We start from the raw sequence: 18,191 nt of genomic DNA on the forward strand, positions 1-18,191 counted from the left end.
GTGGAGGGGCTGGCTGGAACAAACCCAGAGTAACCTCCTGCACTGCTGTTTTAGCTATTTAACACAACACCACACAGCAAGTCCTGCAGGGAGGATCTCGTGGCTTGTGGTGTTGGCTTGAAGGGGCGAGTGAGACCCTTGCAGTGATTCCCAATGGCCCTGAACAGCAGCCACAGCCACCAATGGCACTGAAGTCAAGAGCGTTGTAGCAAATTATCTTTTCTCTCTTACTAATGATAAGAGAAGTAATAATCCTCCTACAGGACTAATTACAGCCAGAGAAATTGTGTTAATGCAAAGAACTCCCTTTGCCAGCATTTGAAAAGTTACAGTTTACATGAAGAAAGAGGCTTATGTGAATAATGATTATTATTCTGTACATGGCTCTCTCTGGTCCCATCTGTTCTGATCTCAGTAAATCAGGGTGTAATTAATCACAGAGGATTGACTGTTGCAGGAAAAGGACTGGAAAATTCTGTAGAAGCAAAACTCTGGTTGGTTTTGACTTAAACTTGGGTTATCTGTCACAAAGGATGTGACAGCTCTGCTTCCCACTGCCAGCTCCTCTTGCTGCTCTCAGAAATCAGTGTAATTTCCCCAAAGGCTCAGAACTCCGACTGCTTTCTGGGTGTTTCCCTGGCATTGCACTGCATGATCTGTGTGGATTTGGAGGCAGCTCCCTGGTTCTTTGGGATGTGTGTTGGGAAGGTTGGGGTGCTCTCTGGCCTTGTCCATCCTTACTTGCAAAACCCTGGTAGGGGCCAACCAAGCAGGTGCAGGTTCTGGCCACCACCTGCAGTGCTCAGCCCCGCTGTGCTGGGTCAGGATTGGTAACACCTACCAGGATGACCACTGCCAGAGCTGCACATGCCTGTCTGCCAGGAACATGCACAATAAAGCCTCCTTACCAGTAATTTACCTTGTCCTGGATTCCTGGACTCCATAATGCCAATTACTGCACAGGATTTCTTGCCCTCTGCTCTTTGGGGTTGGCCAGAGAGGGTAATGAAGATATGATTGTGCTGGCAGATCAGCCTAAGTCCTCCAAAAGCCACTCTTCTAACTGCTTGTAATTGAACATTTGAGATGTGTGAAGGGTGGTTTGATATTATCTTTTTTTTTTTCTGTTGTAGTCTCTGCTGATATCTTATCTTTAGTTGCCAAAATAAAATCTATCAGCTAATGAGTTTCTTAATGATTGTGTGATTAAATCCCATGGGAGCAATTGCTACTCTTTGCTATAAATGGCAGGCTTGGAACAGGATTTTCTACATAGTCCTTCTTATGCTTGTTTTAAGTTTTGGGGCTGTATTTTTTATTTCTTAAAGATTCTTTTATTAAAAAAGATCTTTATAAATCATCACGTGGTTGTAGGGCTGTAAGCCCCTAAGTGTCTCAGAGATGTACTGGCTCTACCAGCCTGGATCACTCTGCTGACACAGGGTTTCAGATCTCTCTGCAAAATGTTGTTCTTGTGCTGTTTATTAGTGCAGACCTGTAGTCTGTGCTCCTCTCCAGCCTTTCAGCTTCCCCAAAAGATGGGGTGTGGTGGAACAGGTGAACACAGCACTGTGGTCCTTATTGAGCCAGGAGATCTGAGTGCTCCTCCATGCCAGGGAAGGAGTCTGGGGAGGAATGTGTGTCTCAGGGAACCTGGAAATTAAACATGATGGACATCAAACCTTAAAAGAGAATTTAATTTAGCACTGGGGGCAAATAGACACCAAAAAGACAAAGAAAAAGCAAAATAAATTTGTTGCTTGAGATGTTAAAGTCAGTAATGTCTGTCTGAAAGACAACCTGGTACAGAAACAGGGTGTTCCCTGTGCAAAAATCTCCAGGGCAATAAGGGAAGGGCTTTGGCTAGTTGGAGTCACTGGCCTCTTCCCACTCCCTGTGGCTCAGGCAGGTGGGAGCATGGCAGGTAAAGCTCCTGAAGCAGAGTTCAAAGGCTACAGAAGAGCTGTGATATGAAAGGGATCCTTAGGATGCCCTGCTGTGAGGAATGTATCCTAGGAAATTGGTCACTGACACATCTGTTCAGAAATGTTGTTGTCTCAAGGGTTAAAACAGTTAAATCTTATTTTCTCCTGGGGTTTTTGTTGGGTTTTTTTTCTTGTTTTTCTTCTTATGTGCCTGGTTGTTCAGTACAGGAGTGGAAAAATCATGGTTCAGTTCCAAAACAATTTCTGCTGTACCGCCAGCCTTCCTCGCACGAGGCCGTCGAACATCCCCCTCTCTGTCCCCTCCCCCAGTGCCCCAGCAGGACTCCAGTTGCTGTTTAGCCACCGCTCCCTCTCGGCAGTGCCAGCTGGATGTGCTTTGGGATGCAGGAGGTGTCACTGCTCCCCTCTCAGAAGCTGGCAGCCCCCAGCCCGTGCAGCAAGCCTGCATTTGAGGCAGCCCCAGCAGCAAAGTGCAGGGAGGTTCTGGCATTTACAGCAGTTTGTTGCACTGTTTGCCCTATGCTGAACCACAAAAGAGGCTGTCAAAGAAGAAGGTAGATAATAAGCTGTGGAAACAAAGAAAAAGCTTAATGACTTCTCCTCAATCTCTTTTTTCAAGGCCTATTAAAGCTCCTGGGATGTGCTAATAGCAGAGAGGTCCCTGTGCTCTGCATGTTACAGACATTTCCAGAATTATTTTTTTTTCCAGAACTGGGCAAGGACAAATACAGGGGGAATCTCTGAGCCATCAGATGCTGCTGGTGCACATTCATGTGCCCTGCTGCCACAGCCATGGGTGCCCTGGTGCCCTGAGAGCAGCACAGCGCTGGCTCCTGGTAGGACAGTGCTTGGAGCTCGGGAGGCACTGTCTGTGGAGTGACTCCCTAAAATACCTCCCTGCTGCCAGTTACACAAGGCCATTTAGTAGGTTCCCAGACTACCCACTCACCTCTTTGCTCTCCTGGCTGCAAAACCTGGGTGAACCTGGTGTCAGCTGCCCCTGTCCCCTTTGAAGGGTGCACAAGTGCCACAGCAAAGGTTATGGGGTAGGTGATGAACAACCAGGGTGTCCTGGGGCACTCAGCTATGCACAGCCACACCCCAAGAATAATTCTGGACCTGCTGTTTAACTTTGTTTTGTCCAGCTGCAAGTATTTAAAACGTCCTCCAGCAGGTCTGTGTAAATGACATCCCAGGTCCCTGCTGCACTGTGGGTCCTGATGCCACCAGAGCAGCCTGAATTTGAGATGTCACACTTGCTGCTCTCAGAAATAACCAGCTCAAATGGTTGAAATAGAAGCCTGAATTACACTACAGCTTGGTGTTATCCATACCTGATTCTTGTGGTATTGAGGGGCTGTCTGCCAGACAGACCTTAACACCACAAATGAGCCTGTTTCCTCTCTTTGGCTGTGTTAAAAATAATTTGAGCATCAGTTTCCCCAGCCAAATTTAACACTGGTGTCAGCAGGCACTTTAACTGAAGGTACCAGAGCTGAGCTTCAGCAGGAACACTGCCCAGCAGATATTCCAGCACTGCTCACAGGGAGGGCTGCTTGCGCTGTGTTTTGGCTTACCATGGCGATGCCAGTGTCTTCAGAACTGGCAATTTTAAACCCCAAGTTGTTTCAGGCAGGAATTACTTTTACTATGTAGGTGTAGCACCTAAAAGCAGCCTGGATCAGGTTTAGGACTTCAGGTGCTCCTGCCCTGGAACAGGGTCCTGTGTACCTTCCAGGGATGGGAGGAATCTTTCCCTAGAGAGGGGCTTGAGGTCGTGAGAGCTGCAAGTGCTCAAATGTCAAAAGGAAATATCACTGTCATGAGGATCTGCCCACACAATGTGGGGCTAATCTGAATTTTTGAGTGGGTACAAGTTCTTGCACTTACAGACTGTCTTATCTGGAAATGATGATACAAAGTTAAAAAATGACCTTTAGACACCTAGTTCAGACACCATTTTCCCCTGACGATAACCTTCTGCTTACCTCAGGTGTTAACAGCATCCAGCAGGGTGATAAGAAAAATAGTATTAAGTCCTGTCAGAGCTACTGCAAATTGGCTGCAAGCAAAATAGAGATTGATCACTGTTTAGAGGAAAAGTAACACAGTGATCTGCAATCAGGAAAGCAAATCAAGCAGACATTTCCTGTGACAAAAGGTTTACAGTGAAATTAGTGTAACTTAATGGAAGAGAAAGGAGGAACCATGATTGGTTTCATTAAACACATAAGCAAGATGAGCAAATAATTTCTTCCTTGCTCCCTGCTTCTTTCCCTGAGAGGACATGGTTTTGCTTGGATTTACTGGTCCTGGGTATTTCTATTTGAGGATCTATGTCTGTCTGGCTGATAAATTGTCGCTCTGGGTTTATGTTAGTGTGAGAGGGACCAGAATGCAGCTGTGGGGCAGCAGCTCACAGAGGTGTGGGTATGAGGAAGGCTTTGGGGCAGGGTGGGTGCTGGAGGTGCCTGGCCCAGCTCCCCATCCTGCTGTGCCCAGAGCCCCCCTTTATCCTCACCCCAGTTTATGCACTGCTCCAGCCCCTCAACACAGGGGCCAGGAAGGAAATTCCCTCTGTGTGGCTGGTGGTGATCTCCCTGAACACACACAGGTTCACCAGGCTGAGGTGGGCAGGTGTGTGCTCACAGCCATCCAGGACCAATGTCCTCCTTCCTGTGGGATGAAGGATTATGGGCACATTAATAGGAACTGTGTTTAGGCACCCCAGAACTTCAATAAACCGAGAGACTGTCACCTTGTAGCAAACTGGGAAATTGCTTTAAAATTTAAAGAAAGTAAGTCACAGAGGGTTACTTCCTGTGCCTGCAAGTTTTTAAACCGAGGCGTCTAGGAGGCAAAAAATAAACATCACATCTCATTTGTGTCTTATACCTTCTGGTAATACCAGCGGAAGAGGCTGATTTTTCCTTGATCTTTACTTCAGGGAGGAAAGGAGAACTACCAGATGAGAGTGGGACACACCATACTGTGCTCAAGGCCGTGGTGAGTAGAGTGACTGACATCTCAATCGAAATGCCAAAAAGATACTGATGCAGTGGAAGAAATAATGCATATTTTAGGGGCTGTTGGGATGAAGCAATAGCCTGAAGTTGCATCAGCAACTTAGAGCAGCATACGTGTCCCCAGAAGTTCCTGCTCAGCGTGACCCAAGGGGTCACAGCCTGCTCTCTGTAAGGTATTGCATTAGAGGGTGAGTTTGGACAGTGCATTTCAGGCAGCACCAGCAGCAGATTTGCTCAGAAGCCTCGTGTTTCAGGTGGGGATTTCTCAGGGCCTGCTCTGTGTGCAGCAGCAGTGACAGGGTCAGCAGATGGAGACTCCCAGCAAGTAACCCCAAAATGTCCTCTCTCAGATGGGTAGCACTGGTGTGCTGGGACAAGGGCACAGCCCTTCAACCCACCTCAGGGCTCTGGAAGCAACTGGACAAGTTGATCATGTCACTGTGCTTCAGTGTTCTGCTAGATAAGCAGGTCAGGAGATACCTGTGTTGCTTCTTAAGGACCAACCTCCCACAGGAGGTCTTCTCTTCTCCAGAAGAACCACTACTGCAATAAATGAGTATTTTAAAGCATTGAAAGTATTTCAGCCATTAAAGCTAGGGAGAGGTAAAGGGCAGGGACCCAAATAAGGGTAAATGGGCTACTGTCACTATTGCAGCCACAAAACTTGGGCAGGTCTAGATGTCACTGTCTAGCACCAAGGGAAGCCCTGCCCTAAACAGGCACGAAGAGGTGCACGGTTGTTTATGTGCAGGCTCAGGGCCGTATCAGTGACATCTGGAATATGCACTGCGGTCAGATATTTGTGCAAAGGAGCTGGGGGAAAATTTGCTGCTTTTCTGAGTCAGAAGCTGTGATGAAAGGCTGTCAAACAGGAGAAAAGTAATGGAGCAAAGCAGACACAGACCCAGCCACCAAATGAACTTTGCAGTTAAATGGGGTCCAGCACAACTTTATGGGGTTCTTGTTTTTCCCTCCTCATGTGCTCTCTGATGCCCTGAGCTCACTGTCCTGCACAGCCCCTGCTTGCTCAGTGCTGGGAAGGGGAGCAGCCACCGCCACCACATGGGGTCTTTTTTGGCCAATTTTCCCACCCAGTTTTGGTTTTTATTTTCCTAGACAACAGGGAGGTCTGGAAGTGGGAGGCCCATGGAAAGCCTGTGTTTGCTGGCAGAGCTGTCAATGTTGTCAAGGCTCTGGGCAAAAGGCTGTCTATGGCACGAGGCCAGGGGGTTGTAAGTGTTGTGCTATGTCAATTTCTTACCACTGATGAGTGGTTGGATAACAGACTGATTAAGGAGGAATGAAAATGCCTCCGTGTAAATCAGTGGCTCTCTGTGGGTGCACAGCTTTACATGTATTTTAACTGTGAGATGCTGAAAGCCAAGATGTCCAAGCTCAAAATTAAATTCCAGTGTCTGAGGCTGGAGCTGACCTTACCAAACCACATATTCCCTGCTTCGTGTCTGTGCAAGTGAGAAAAATGCACATCTCACAGATGTGTTTTTCAGCCAAGTTCACGTTCCTTGCTCTTGTGTTTTATACTCTGAGCACAGTGTGTCAGCACAGCCCTGCAAAGGGGAAAGGTTAACATTTATAGATATGCTTATATGCTTCCCTGGCCTGAAAAGCAAAGCAAACATGACCAACTTACTGTTTTACTCTACAAGGCAGCCCTGCAATGGTTACCAAGCAATCCCATCACTGACATATTACATTTTCAATAACTGCACAGACCAGATCCAGCAGGATCAAGGTGGGGTCATTTGCTTTAAGTGCTGCTATTCCGATAGCACAATGTCATGATGTTGATGCTCAGTAGCAAGCACAGGAAAGCAAAACCCATTTGTCATCATTAGCTGATTGGCCTCTGTCCCCAGTGCTTTGGAGCTATTGACAGATCTCGTGTATCTCTGGTAGGGAACAAGTATTCAGCCACTTAATCCTTGGTGAGACATCGATCTTCACCGGAACTGGGACAGGTGCTTGCAGTGCTCATGTGGTGTAGTGTTCATGCAGGAGAGGTAAAGCTTGTGCCCAAGTCCTTCAGGGACCCTCCACTAAACACTCTGTTCCAGGTTTCCACCTCCCCTTGGCTGCTGAGGAGCCCAGCCCAAGCCCTGCCAGGCAGCAGTGGCTGTGTGCAAGCAGTGCCACGTGCTATGCTGTGACACAGATGCTTTATCAGCCATCATCACCGTATCTCTCACCAGCCTGCCACACTGAATTTTGCTTGTTCGTGCTGCTCTGTGGCCTTTCTTTGTGTGGCCCATCTCTCCAGCAGAAAAAAAAGGGTGGGTTTCAGTAAAAGGGTGGGTTGCAGTAATGAAGAAGAAATCAAAATGTAATTCCTTGGCATGATTATTCTCTGCAAAACCTCCCTTTCTAGTCAGTTAGCTCATTTGCCTTCTGGAAATACTGAATCAAAGGGTGAACGAGCTATTCCTAAATTTCTATTTTTTGAAGTTATTATTAAAATGTATTTCTAAATTTGCTTTCAGTTTCAGGAAATGGAAGTAAGTCTGGTGTAACAACATCTTTTTGGTACAGATTCATCATCACCTTTCCAAATGAAGTGAGACACATTTGAATCTAATTTATCACCTCTCCTTTGCCAGGTTATTTCTAGTTCTTAAATGATGGGATAGTTTTCTTTCTGAAAAGTGGATGTTTATGGAGCACTCTTCCTCCTCGTACCTCTGCAGACCCTCTGATGATTTTCCTGCCTCCTGCAGCGGAAGTTTTCCCACTTTAATAATGTATTTGGTCTGGGTGGCAGGGTATGTTCATAAAGGCAGGAACACTTGAGGCCGTGGGACCCTGAGGGGTGGCTGAAGATGAGAAAATGGCCCTGCATCATTAGCTCTGGGCTCTTTCCCTATGCCATGGTGTGTGCCTGTGGTGCTCCAGGTCTGCTCACCCCGTGAGCAGTGCTGTGCTGGAGCCACCAGCCACCTCAGCACCCAGGAAGGCTGGGGGTGTGCTGGCAGCCACCCCCTGCTCTGGGGACAAGGGGACAGCAGCAGTGGTGCCAGGCCCCCCTTTGCAGGGCTGGATGCAGAGGCAAGGGCTGGGGGTGTGTCCTGTAGAAAATGCCCCCACATGGGGCAATGGAGACACTTCTGAAGGGGAAAAACCTCTGAGCTAAGCTGCTCGTTCTCATCCACACTTACGAAAAACAAAATGCAATGGGGTTTAGAAGACAAGTGGAAAAATGAGCAGGAGGAAGAAGGGTGATGAGTCCAGTGAGTTTTAGGAACACTTTTATTTCAGGAAACCAGTATATACACATTTCAGCCTAATCTATGCTAGTAATGCTTAGAAGACTAAGAACAAAGCAGTCCTAGAGGCAAAGCCCAAAGGTATAAGCAAAAGCCTCTAACACTCGTACGTACTACACTGCAGGAGTGATGCTCCTCCCAGGCTGAAAGTGCCTCTGACCAAATGCAGAAATGGGGAGGATAACTACAGGCAAATTACAGACTTCTGGTGAAAGCCAAGGATAAATTGATTTGCTTTCCTGAGATTAGACAAGGTCAGAGCATGGGTTACAATTACCAGACCTACTTCCACTCTCCTCTGTTGCTTCCCATTAGCAAACCCTTTTTTTTTTTTTTTTTTTTTTTGAGTGTCTTGTGGTTGAGGGAAAGTGATGAAAAAAAATCTCATGGAGCTCTTGAAACTTTAGTTACCTCCACTCAAGCACAGGGCACCCAGAAACAAAATGATTCTTAGAGAGGGAGAGAGAGAGAGCAAAAGGAGTTTTTCATCTCAGGAAATCAGTGATGTGAGTCTATAGCATCAATGTAACGAGGCTGGATAGGCTGGAGGGCAGCCTGAAGAGCACCAAGGATTTGGTCCAGTATGTGCTGGTCATACATAAAATTCACTCCAAGCAGGGGCACCTGTGGGATGTATTTGTACAGCATTGTACGAGTGGGGTACTGCTGTAGCCCACCCTGAATAAAGCATGGCTGGCTCTACAAACACTGCCATCCTTAGCCCATCTCTGTTTTCCTCCTTCTTGGACATATGAACGTAAACTGTAAATAAATTAAGCTTTGAATCTGGAATATTAATGAAGGCGAAGTCCTTCCAAACCCAGAGGATTGCATAACAAAGTGACCTTTCAAACTGATTATGTAGGAAGGAGATGTTCATGATTGAGGGAGGGGAAGGGGAATAAAAACCCAAACCAAGCTTAAGAGTGCTTTTGCCTTGCTGTCATGGAAAAGGTGGTACCTTCAAAGGTTGCCCAGGCTGGCTTGTAAAGGTTTGCAGCATCCCATGAAGGCGTTGCCCCTGTTTCACACCGCAACCAAACCCACTTTGTTTAGTCCTACTTAGTGTACCGTATTTTAGCAAAACACAAACAGATATAATCTGGATCAGTTTAGCATCTTCCAGCACTGAGATTTGGTAGAAGACAGGTGAAAAATGCCAGGTGCTCAGGAAGACCCAGCACGAGCAGCCTGCTCCTGTCTTCCATGGGGGAATGAATCCTTCTGTCCAGGCTACACACTGCTGCAGGCTGGTGCCACTGTCACAGACTGACCTTCCCCCAGTGCTGCTTGACTGCCACCATCCCAGAGAGGTCCTCTACTGCCATGTCTTTGTGTCCCCTGGCCCCTTCCAGTGGTGGAGCTCATCAGTCTGGACAGTACGGCCAGCCTGTATCCATCCCTGTCCCACATCCATGGTCTTCTCCCCCAGCCACCTCAATCTCCTGGTTCACACCCCTCTTTGGGGCTCTTTCCTAGGTCACCACCTCCAAATCAGCTGTTCTAACCTGCCCCTCCCCCTCCCTGCCATGGAGCACTGTTCCTTCCCTCCTCTCTCCTCCACAGGTTGAGTTCCATCTTCTGGCACTGGCACTTTTTAGTCCCCACCACCAACTGCAGCCCCTGCAGATCATGGTGGCACAAAGCAATTTTCCACTGCTGCTCATCTCCTCACCTTTTACAGCCAGGTCTGCATGTGAGCTGACACTCATGGTGTGCTCTTCCCTTCGGCACTGCTGTCTTCCTCAAATGTCACCCACCCTTCAGGAAAGGCAGGAAAGAGCATCCAGAGAACTGCAAGACAGTCAGTCCCTACGATTCCTGCAGCTGAGGAGGAATGACTCCATACATCTGTACAGCCTGGGGCTGACCAGCTGCAAAAGCAGCTTGGCAGAGAAGAACCTGGGCTCCAGGAGGAAATGAAACTGATTGTGAGCCAGCAGTGTGCCATGGAAGCAGAGGCATCTGGGGCTGCTTGAGAATGAGCACCGCCAGCAGCTCAAGGGAGGTGTACTCTGCCTCTCTGCCTAGCCCTGGTGAGACTATCTCAGTCTATCACTTTCACTGGGTCCAGTGCTGGCCCCCAGTACAAGAAAGACATGGACTTATTGGGGCAGGTCTAGGGAAGAGCCACAAAGATGAGTAAGGGACTGGAATATCTCCTGTATGAGGAGAAAATGAAAGAGCTGAGACTATTCAGCCTGGAGAAGAGAAGTCTCTCAAGGATCTGATCCATGTGTATAAACACCTAATGGCAGAGAGTAAACTTTTTTTTATGTTTAAACAGACTTTCCTATATTTCAGCTTGTTCCTTTTGCCTCCTGCCTTCTCCCTGACACTGCTGAGAGGGCAAGAGGCAAAAGGCACAAACTGAAATACAGGTAAGTCTGTTTAGACATAAAAAAAGTTCAGTCTCAGAATGATCAAGCACTAGAACAGGTTGCCCAGGGAATGTGTGGAGATATCCTTCAAACTATTCAAAAACAAACTGGACATGGCCTCAGACAATGGCTCTGAGCAAAGGGTTGGTGGAAACCTCAAGAGGTTCCTTCAAGCCTCAGTGATCGTGAACAAGGCCATCACCGTGGGCTCTAACTCAAAAATAACTCACAGCCTCTCTGGCAAATGCAGCTGCAGCCATCACAGGCAAACAGCTCTGACCACCTTTGCTTTGTGGCTCTCTTCACACAGGTCTTTCCTGCCCCTGAACACCTGCAGTGACTCTCCTGTCCCTCTTTGACACTGTGACCCGAAGAGCCACTGCAGCATTTCGTGTCACCATGCTTCCCTGCCTTCTTCCTCCACAGCACCTTACAAATGCCAGATGCTATCTGAGGGTCTTATCAGCATGTGGTTCAGAGATATTTGACGTGGCTCCTGCCTTACACACTGATTTTTCCTCCCGTGACAGGCACACCCAGGACTTTGGATGCCTGTTTGCCTCCTGAGGGCTGTGATCAGCACGCACATCTCTGTGGGTACAGGATGGCTGCAAGCTGCATAAGCCTTGTGGTGGAGCAGAGCGAGTGGGTCTTATCTCCAGGATCCTGTTCCTGGTCCTCTCCCCTGCACAGCCTCGTTTGACAGCTGTGCTGCAGTGCTTCCTTTGCTTGGTGCCACCTGGTGCCTCCTGAGCCTGGGACACGCAGGCCATGCTGGCATCCTGCCATCCTTCACTCACCACACCAGTGCCTGAGAGCCTGAGCTCGAGCCAGCTTCTCTTCTCTCACAGCTCCCATAGCCAGGAGAGCACCCATCGTGCTAATTGAAGAGCAGCCAACCACCATGTGCATCACTGCAACAAAGCAGTGCAACAGCTGCCCAGGTACGGAGGCTGAGTGTGCAGCGAGGCAGTCCCCACTAGCTTTAGAGCACGCTGATTACTGACACCAATTAAACAGCCCATCACTGAGCCCTCTGGGGCTTACAGCTCTGTCTGCCCCCTCCACTTCTGCCAATGCAGACTTTAACAAGTGAAGCTCTTTGCCACCCGTGTGAGATGCCAAGGCCTTGGTTTAGTTGCCAGCTGAAGCTCTCCGATGGTTTGGCTGTACCTGTGCTCAAAGAGGAGTCCAGGCCAGAGTCCTAATGCTGGCCCCAGCATGACCCTCTCCTGCTCCATCCATGCCCCAGGCACCAAACTCAACCCAAGGGACCATTTGAGTGCAGCACTTGAGGAGGGTTGGGGAGGCTTTCTGCAGCCTAGAGAGAGCCTACACGACTTGCCAAGCTGCTCCATGTGCCCACCTCCATGCCCAGAGCTGTGCAAGCACAACTCAACACTCAGGAATACCTCTAGCTGCATGGGGTGATCCAGACCAGATATTGCACCTTCCTGGCTTTACTTAGCTTAGACTTCAGCACAGCATTTCAAATCCCCCGTTGCTGAGCATCACAGTTAGCCGTGGAACACATCCTTTTAGAAAGTGCCGAGGCGCTAGAGCTCACATGAAGTATTGCCACCGTTGATTTGGCCAGGAGATTGGCATTCAAAGCCTAACTGATGTGAAATCTGCTCTTACGCAGGAGGAGGAGGTGCTATGGAAACCCTCAAGTACCAGGGAGTTGTTGGTGCCAGGCACCTGCCTTGCACAGGCAGCCTGTGCCCGTCCTCCAGCCCCACCGACCGGCCCCGCTCATCTTGCCCAGGCTGTGTGGCTGCACAGACCCTGCGTGCCCTGCCTTGGGTGGCACCTGCTGCTGACTTTGTCACATTAAATCTGCAGGTAAGATCACTTTGTTCCCTCCTCTCTTGCTGGCTGTGAACTGCTAATCAGGGTCCTGCTGTGCTTGGGGGGAGGCAGAGGAGGCTTTGAGTGTGATTTCTGCAGGGCAGTGAGGTCCCTGCGATGCAGGAGTCCATGGGGTGGGTTGTGATCTCTGACCCTTTCAGTTTCTGTTCTTAAGCCAAGGTATTCGCTGGGTACTTTATCTGGAATATCACAACAGCTGAGAACTGGAAGTTAATTCATCCCAACATGGGAAATTAATGATTCTAAGAGATTTTTTTTTGCCTAAGAGATCCCCTTCCAGCATCTATCAAAGCAGATCATGGTTAAGGTGACCACATTAAAGTTTTCAAGGGAGGCAGTGATAGATGAACCTGAAAGAACACAAGTTTCAAAAAAGAAGAGAAAAAAGTGCTGTGCCTTAGATCCCTGCATTTGAGAGAGGTGTGAACAACAGCAGCAAAGTTGGGGCAGGCAGTTTGCAGATTTCTTTATGCTATTTGGAAACAGAGAGGAAAAGCTCCTCACTTCAGTACCATGGCAGGGCCCTCCCCTGGGTCTCCTCTGCCACGGGGGCAGTTTGCCTGCTCATTCTTTCTGGCCATGCACCTGCCCAGGGCCTGCCAGCAGTGCTGTGGGTACATTAACACCTCTGGGAAGTACTGCCCTGTCCAGGTCTATTCTCATACCTGTGCTGCATCTTCATTAAATATTTGCTGAGAGCTGCCCATTCCATTTATAGGAATGTTGGTGACAATCAGGGCTGTTGCCATGGAGGTGGCAGGTCTGAGGGCAGTTGATGCAGAAGGTGTTGTGCTGTACCCAACTTCACCCCCATTTTCCTTCTTGCTCTCCCTCTGCTCAGTTCCAGGTTCCTTCCCTCGCCCACCATGGCTCCCATGCTGTCCTTAGCCATTTCACCCACCATGTTCACCCTTCAGCCCTTGGTGCCTGCTCAGTTTTGAGCTCCCCCCAGAAGGAAAGAAGAGGATTTTATGTGTAAGACTCTCTCTTCAGCACAGCTGCTTTCCCACTGGAAAAGCACGGGACGCAACCACCACAGTGCTGCTGCAACATCCACTGCACCTTCAGCCTCTGCCTTCCATCTCTTCCTCCAGCCTCTCTGTTTGGAAACTGGCAGAAGCCTCCTGCTTCTTGAGCTGCTGGAGGAAACCAGCCCTGGCCTTCCTCCCCACATGGTCACCAGCTTCTATGCTGGGGGACAGCTGCTGACCAGATCTCCCCAGCCTATGGTGGGGCAAGCAGGACACCCTGCACAGTACTGGTGACCTTGTCCGTTGAGCCCCAGTCTATTCCTGGTCTTCCAGCAGCAAGTTTCACAGCTGTCTCCACCCTTTTGTCACAGCTGTAAGTTGCTGCCTAGCCCCTCTGATGCTGCAGGCATTTCATCTACCCCAGTTAAGCATTTCCAGCAGCCACAGGATATGCTAGCTTGTCAAGCTGCATCTCTTTAAAGATTTTTTGTTGTTGAATATCCCCTATCAGTGCTTTTGGCCTGCTTTAAACCCTCTGCTTGTTTCCTCCATCCTTCTCCCAGCCTCTGGACTGCCTTGTGGCCTGGAGCACTTGTGAGCCCTGCTGCTGGGAGCTGCATTGGGCCAGGTTGCCAGGTCTGCAGCTCCAAAGGCAGCACTGGCCAGAGCCCTCTCATGCTGCAGAGCCCAGCAGTGTGGTTTGCCTGTGTTGTTCCTCTGCAGAGGCTGCTGCTGGCATTGCAGACCAGCATTGCTGCTGGCATTGCATCCCAGAGCAGCTGAAAGAAACCTGGGCACCAGTGCAGCTGTCAGACTTCTGCCTCGTGCAGTTCGTGACCATAACCAGTGGCAGTTCCCTGCTGCTACTTACCATAGTTCAGAGAGGTTTTCCACAGGGGAAGAGTGTCGCCTTCCTCCCAGGGTACAGGCAGTGAGCAGCAAGCCTCTGCTGGGAAACCCAGACCTCAGCATACAAGAACTGGGAGAGAGATCTGTGCAGCAGTCACCTTAGTGTCTGCTATTGCCCAAGCCACTTACATATCCCCCCACCAAGTGAGTTATTTGTGTATTTTTCAGTCACTTCAGAACTGAATTCTGATTTGCAGGCAGTGCCCTCACCAACTGGCCACAAGGTCTGCATTGCTGGTGGAGGCAAGTAACTGCTTAACCAGGCAGACATGGTGTCCCTTCCCACTTCACTCTCCTGTTAGAGTGGTAAAAAACTTATTTTACATTGAAAGGTTGTTTTTTTTTTTCCGACGTGTGTCTAGATGCAAGCAGAAATCCAGTGACAGATACTCAGAATCACCAGTTCAGAGAATTGTTCCATGGGCATGTCACATGAAGCCACTTTGCACAGGATGGGGTCTGACAAAAGATGATTTTTATCAGCCCATGAGCTCACACTCTTCACACAACTAATACTCTTGCAAAACATCTTGCAGCCAGTGTGACAGAGGCTCAATAGCTACTACCTATACCATGGATTTCTGAGGGTGGCTGGATGCCTGCCTGAAGCAGGAGCCATCCAACACAGCCCTTAACAGCGAGCTCCTTGTTCTGCAGTGGTGTTCCCTCTTTTACATGTGTCTTTCTGCTTTGCATCTGCAGACTCATACTCTCTCCTGGAACAAATGGGCTTAAAATCAAGTTAATCCTTCCATCTCCCATTCCCCTCTTGGTGAGGTGGAGAGCAGCATACCTCACTCTCCCTCACGATTCCTAGCATGCTTTTGGGAAAGCAGGAACACAGATTCAGCTGTTTTCCTCAGCTTGGAGAAGGAGCTCCAGGTTCACAAGGTGGTCCAAAGGCTCAGAAACCTTCCCAATTAGAGCCAGAGCATGAGGATGCCTATCAATTGACATCTGCTGTGCACTCCCAGCCCTTCACCCCCAATCTGAATCCAAAGCCAGCAGAACTGACAGAAGAGCTTTTGCTCATAGGTTGTGCTGGGCTTTAGTTTTGGTTGGTGCAATCCCTGCCAAGCTTAACACCAAGCTAAGGGTAATTTTACTTCATCTGCACAGCCTGGCTTAAGGAATTAGTGTTCCCATTGTCACAGGATGTGCACACTACCTATGGGGGCTCTTTTAAGTGCCATGTTGCCTCCTGCCCTCACACACTTCAAGATTTCCCTGTTTAATAAAGACTGTCTGCCATGTCCTATTGGAAGTGTACCCTGAGATACTCATAAACTGAGTGAACATGAACAGAGCTTGACAAAGGATGCCAAAGGATGGCACAGGCTGACTGAGAAAGACAGCTCTGTAAAGCTCAAATTCACATTTTTAACAAAGGACATATGTACTTAGATGTGCTTTTCTTACAGCTACTAAGAGGTCTTACCATGTCTTTTCCCATTTCAGGTCTCAGAACATCTTACAACATCTGTAACTCAGGACAATGAACGTGTCCAACAACTGCAGCACCACAAATCTAGAACTGCATCACCATGTTCGCCTCACTGAATTTGCTCTTTATAGCCTCATTTTCTTTTTTGGAGCACTATTTAATATCCTTGCCTTCTGGGTGTTTTTCTGCAAGATGAAGAAGTGGACAGAAACCAGGGTGTATGTAATCAATTTAGTCATTGCAGATTTCTCTGTCATCTGCACCTTGCCTTCCATGATTTATCTGCTCTGGAGTAAGTCAGCCCGAGGGGAGCTCTGCCGGTTTGTAGAGACGATGTATTTTATCAACATGTTAGTGAGCATCTACATCATTTCATTTATCTCCATTGATCGATACATTGCCATAAAGCACCCCTTGAAAGCCAGGACCTTCAGGTCCCCATCAAAGGCTGCCCTCCTCTGTGGGCTTCTGTGGGTCTTGGTGATAATCAGTGCCACCGTCCAGCTCTGGCAGAGACATGCAGCTCTCTGCTTCCAGACCCACACCCCCATGCCTGCTGCTCTCAGCCTCCTGGCCATTTTCTTCATTTTTACTCTCCCATTAGCAATCTTGACCTTTTGCTCCACAGAAGTCATCAGGAACCTCAAGAAACATCTGAACAAGAATTCACCGGAGGAGAAATCAATCCAGAAAGCCGTACACATTATTTATGCAAATCTGATTGTATTTCTAATATGTTTCCTGCCAGCCTACCTTGGGGTACTTGCCAGGTTCATCATGGAGAGCGCTGGAGCTACCTGTTTCCTGCTCCGTGTCGTGAACAACTTCTCCTCCGTGATGAGGTGCGTTGCCACGTCCAACTGCTGCCTCGACAGTGTCTGCTACTACTTTGTCACCAGGGAGTTCCATGAAGCCTTTCTACTGCCCAAACCCAGCACTCAAAAAACAGATTCAACCCACCCCTTGCAGATACAGACTTGCTAAAGGAAAAAGGGGAACAAAATCCCCCTAACCCACACCTCCCCACATCTGCAAGAGGAAATACTTCAGCTTCAGGGCTGCTGGGATAACTATTGCTCTTTTTCTCTAGCAAGCTCTTTGTTAGGTTTAGCATTACTAACTACAATTTCTACTCTATGTTTCTGTTAAACAAATAGGTCACAGAGATGTGTAAAAGTGATCACTAGCTGTTAACATGCCTCCATTCCACCCTCCAGCACCTACTTGTTACTCTTACAGGAAGACAGGTGAGCCTCTTGTTTTAGTTCATTCTGCAGCTAAAATCTATTGATCCTTCTCGTCAACATGTAAAAATGCATATACCATATTTTACCTCATTAAGTATTTCAGGCTGTTTGCATTATTAAAATACTTTGGTTTATATTTATCCTATTCCTTTGGCAGGCTGGGTTGGGTGGGTGTTCAGGTGGTTCTGGCATAGTACTAAGTACACGTCCCTACAAAACAGCCTATGCTGTCCTGACCTCCTTGCCCTTCAACTCAACAGGTCAGATAGGTGTGAAGGAACACTTTTGGGATGAAAGCAACACTTGTCCAATGCCATAAAGGCACAAAGTCCAGATTTCAGAGCTGGGTCCTCCTGCCAGCTCCCCTCCAGCTGCACTGCTGAGCCCTGGCACAGAGACACCTCCTCAGGGCAGCCGTCCCTGTCCCTCCCACCCACAGGAAGGCTCTTTTACTGCTGCCTCGGCATTTGCCACCCTTGCACTGCTCTTCCCTGGTTTTGTGTTGTGGCATCAGGCCAGCCCCCAGGTTCACCACAGCCCAGGCTCAGAATATCATCCCCCAGCTGAACCCAGCTGGGGCTGGGTTTCCAAAGCCTGCCCATACTGACACCCCTATCATTTCCTTTAGGGAAGTGTATTTTTCCATGAGCCAGCAACCTAAAAAAGTCAGAGGAGAGTGGAAGTGGATAAATACTCCCTAGAACTGGGCTTTTTTTCTTTCTGAATACTGAAAAATCTCAAAAATGGCACTGAGCTCTGCCCAAGCAATTCTGAGAGCATGCCACCAGACAGTGTGGGAGAGTCCTTCCTGCCCACAAACACATTTTCCCCTGTGACCTACCTCTGCCCTCAGCTAGTACTCTGTGAGCCCACAGCTAGTACTCAATCTGCTGTTGTCATCTCTGAGACCATGAGCTCCTGTGTTGGTTTTGCAGGGCCTGGTTTTTGGTAGCAGGGGGCCACAGAGGTGGCTTCTGTGAGAGGCTGCTAGAAGCTTCCACCATGTCCGGCAGAGCCAATTCCTGATGGCTCTGAAGATGGACATGCTGCTGGCCAAGGCTGGGCAAATGAGAGGTGATGGTAGCACCTCTGTGATAGCATATCTAAGAGGAAAATC

At 48.6% G+C, this 18,191-nt stretch overlaps 1 protein-coding gene across 1 annotated transcript; it reads left to right on the forward strand.

Moving 5' to 3' along the window:
* The first annotated feature begins 10,648 nt into the window (after window positions 1–10,648).
* LOC116449076 (G-protein coupled receptor 35-like) lies at window positions 10,649–17,164 on the forward strand. The gene is made up of 3 exons (XM_032120231.1): window positions 10,649–11,575; window positions 12,277–12,476; window positions 15,842–17,164. Exon 3 carries the CDS (start codon window positions 15,879–15,881, stop codon window positions 16,809–16,811), a length of 933 nt encoding a protein of 310 aa, XP_031976122.1. The 5' UTR covers window positions 10,649–11,575; window positions 12,277–12,476; window positions 15,842–15,878; the 3' UTR covers window positions 16,812–17,164.
* The last annotated feature ends 1,027 nt before the right edge of the window (window positions 17,165–18,191 follow it).

Source organism: Corvus moneduloides, chromosome 10 (genome assembly GCF_009650955.1).
Source record: "Corvus moneduloides isolate bCorMon1 chromosome 10, bCorMon1.pri, whole genome shotgun sequence".
Classification (NCBI taxonomy): Eukaryota; Metazoa; Chordata; class Aves; order Passeriformes; family Corvidae; genus Corvus; species Corvus moneduloides.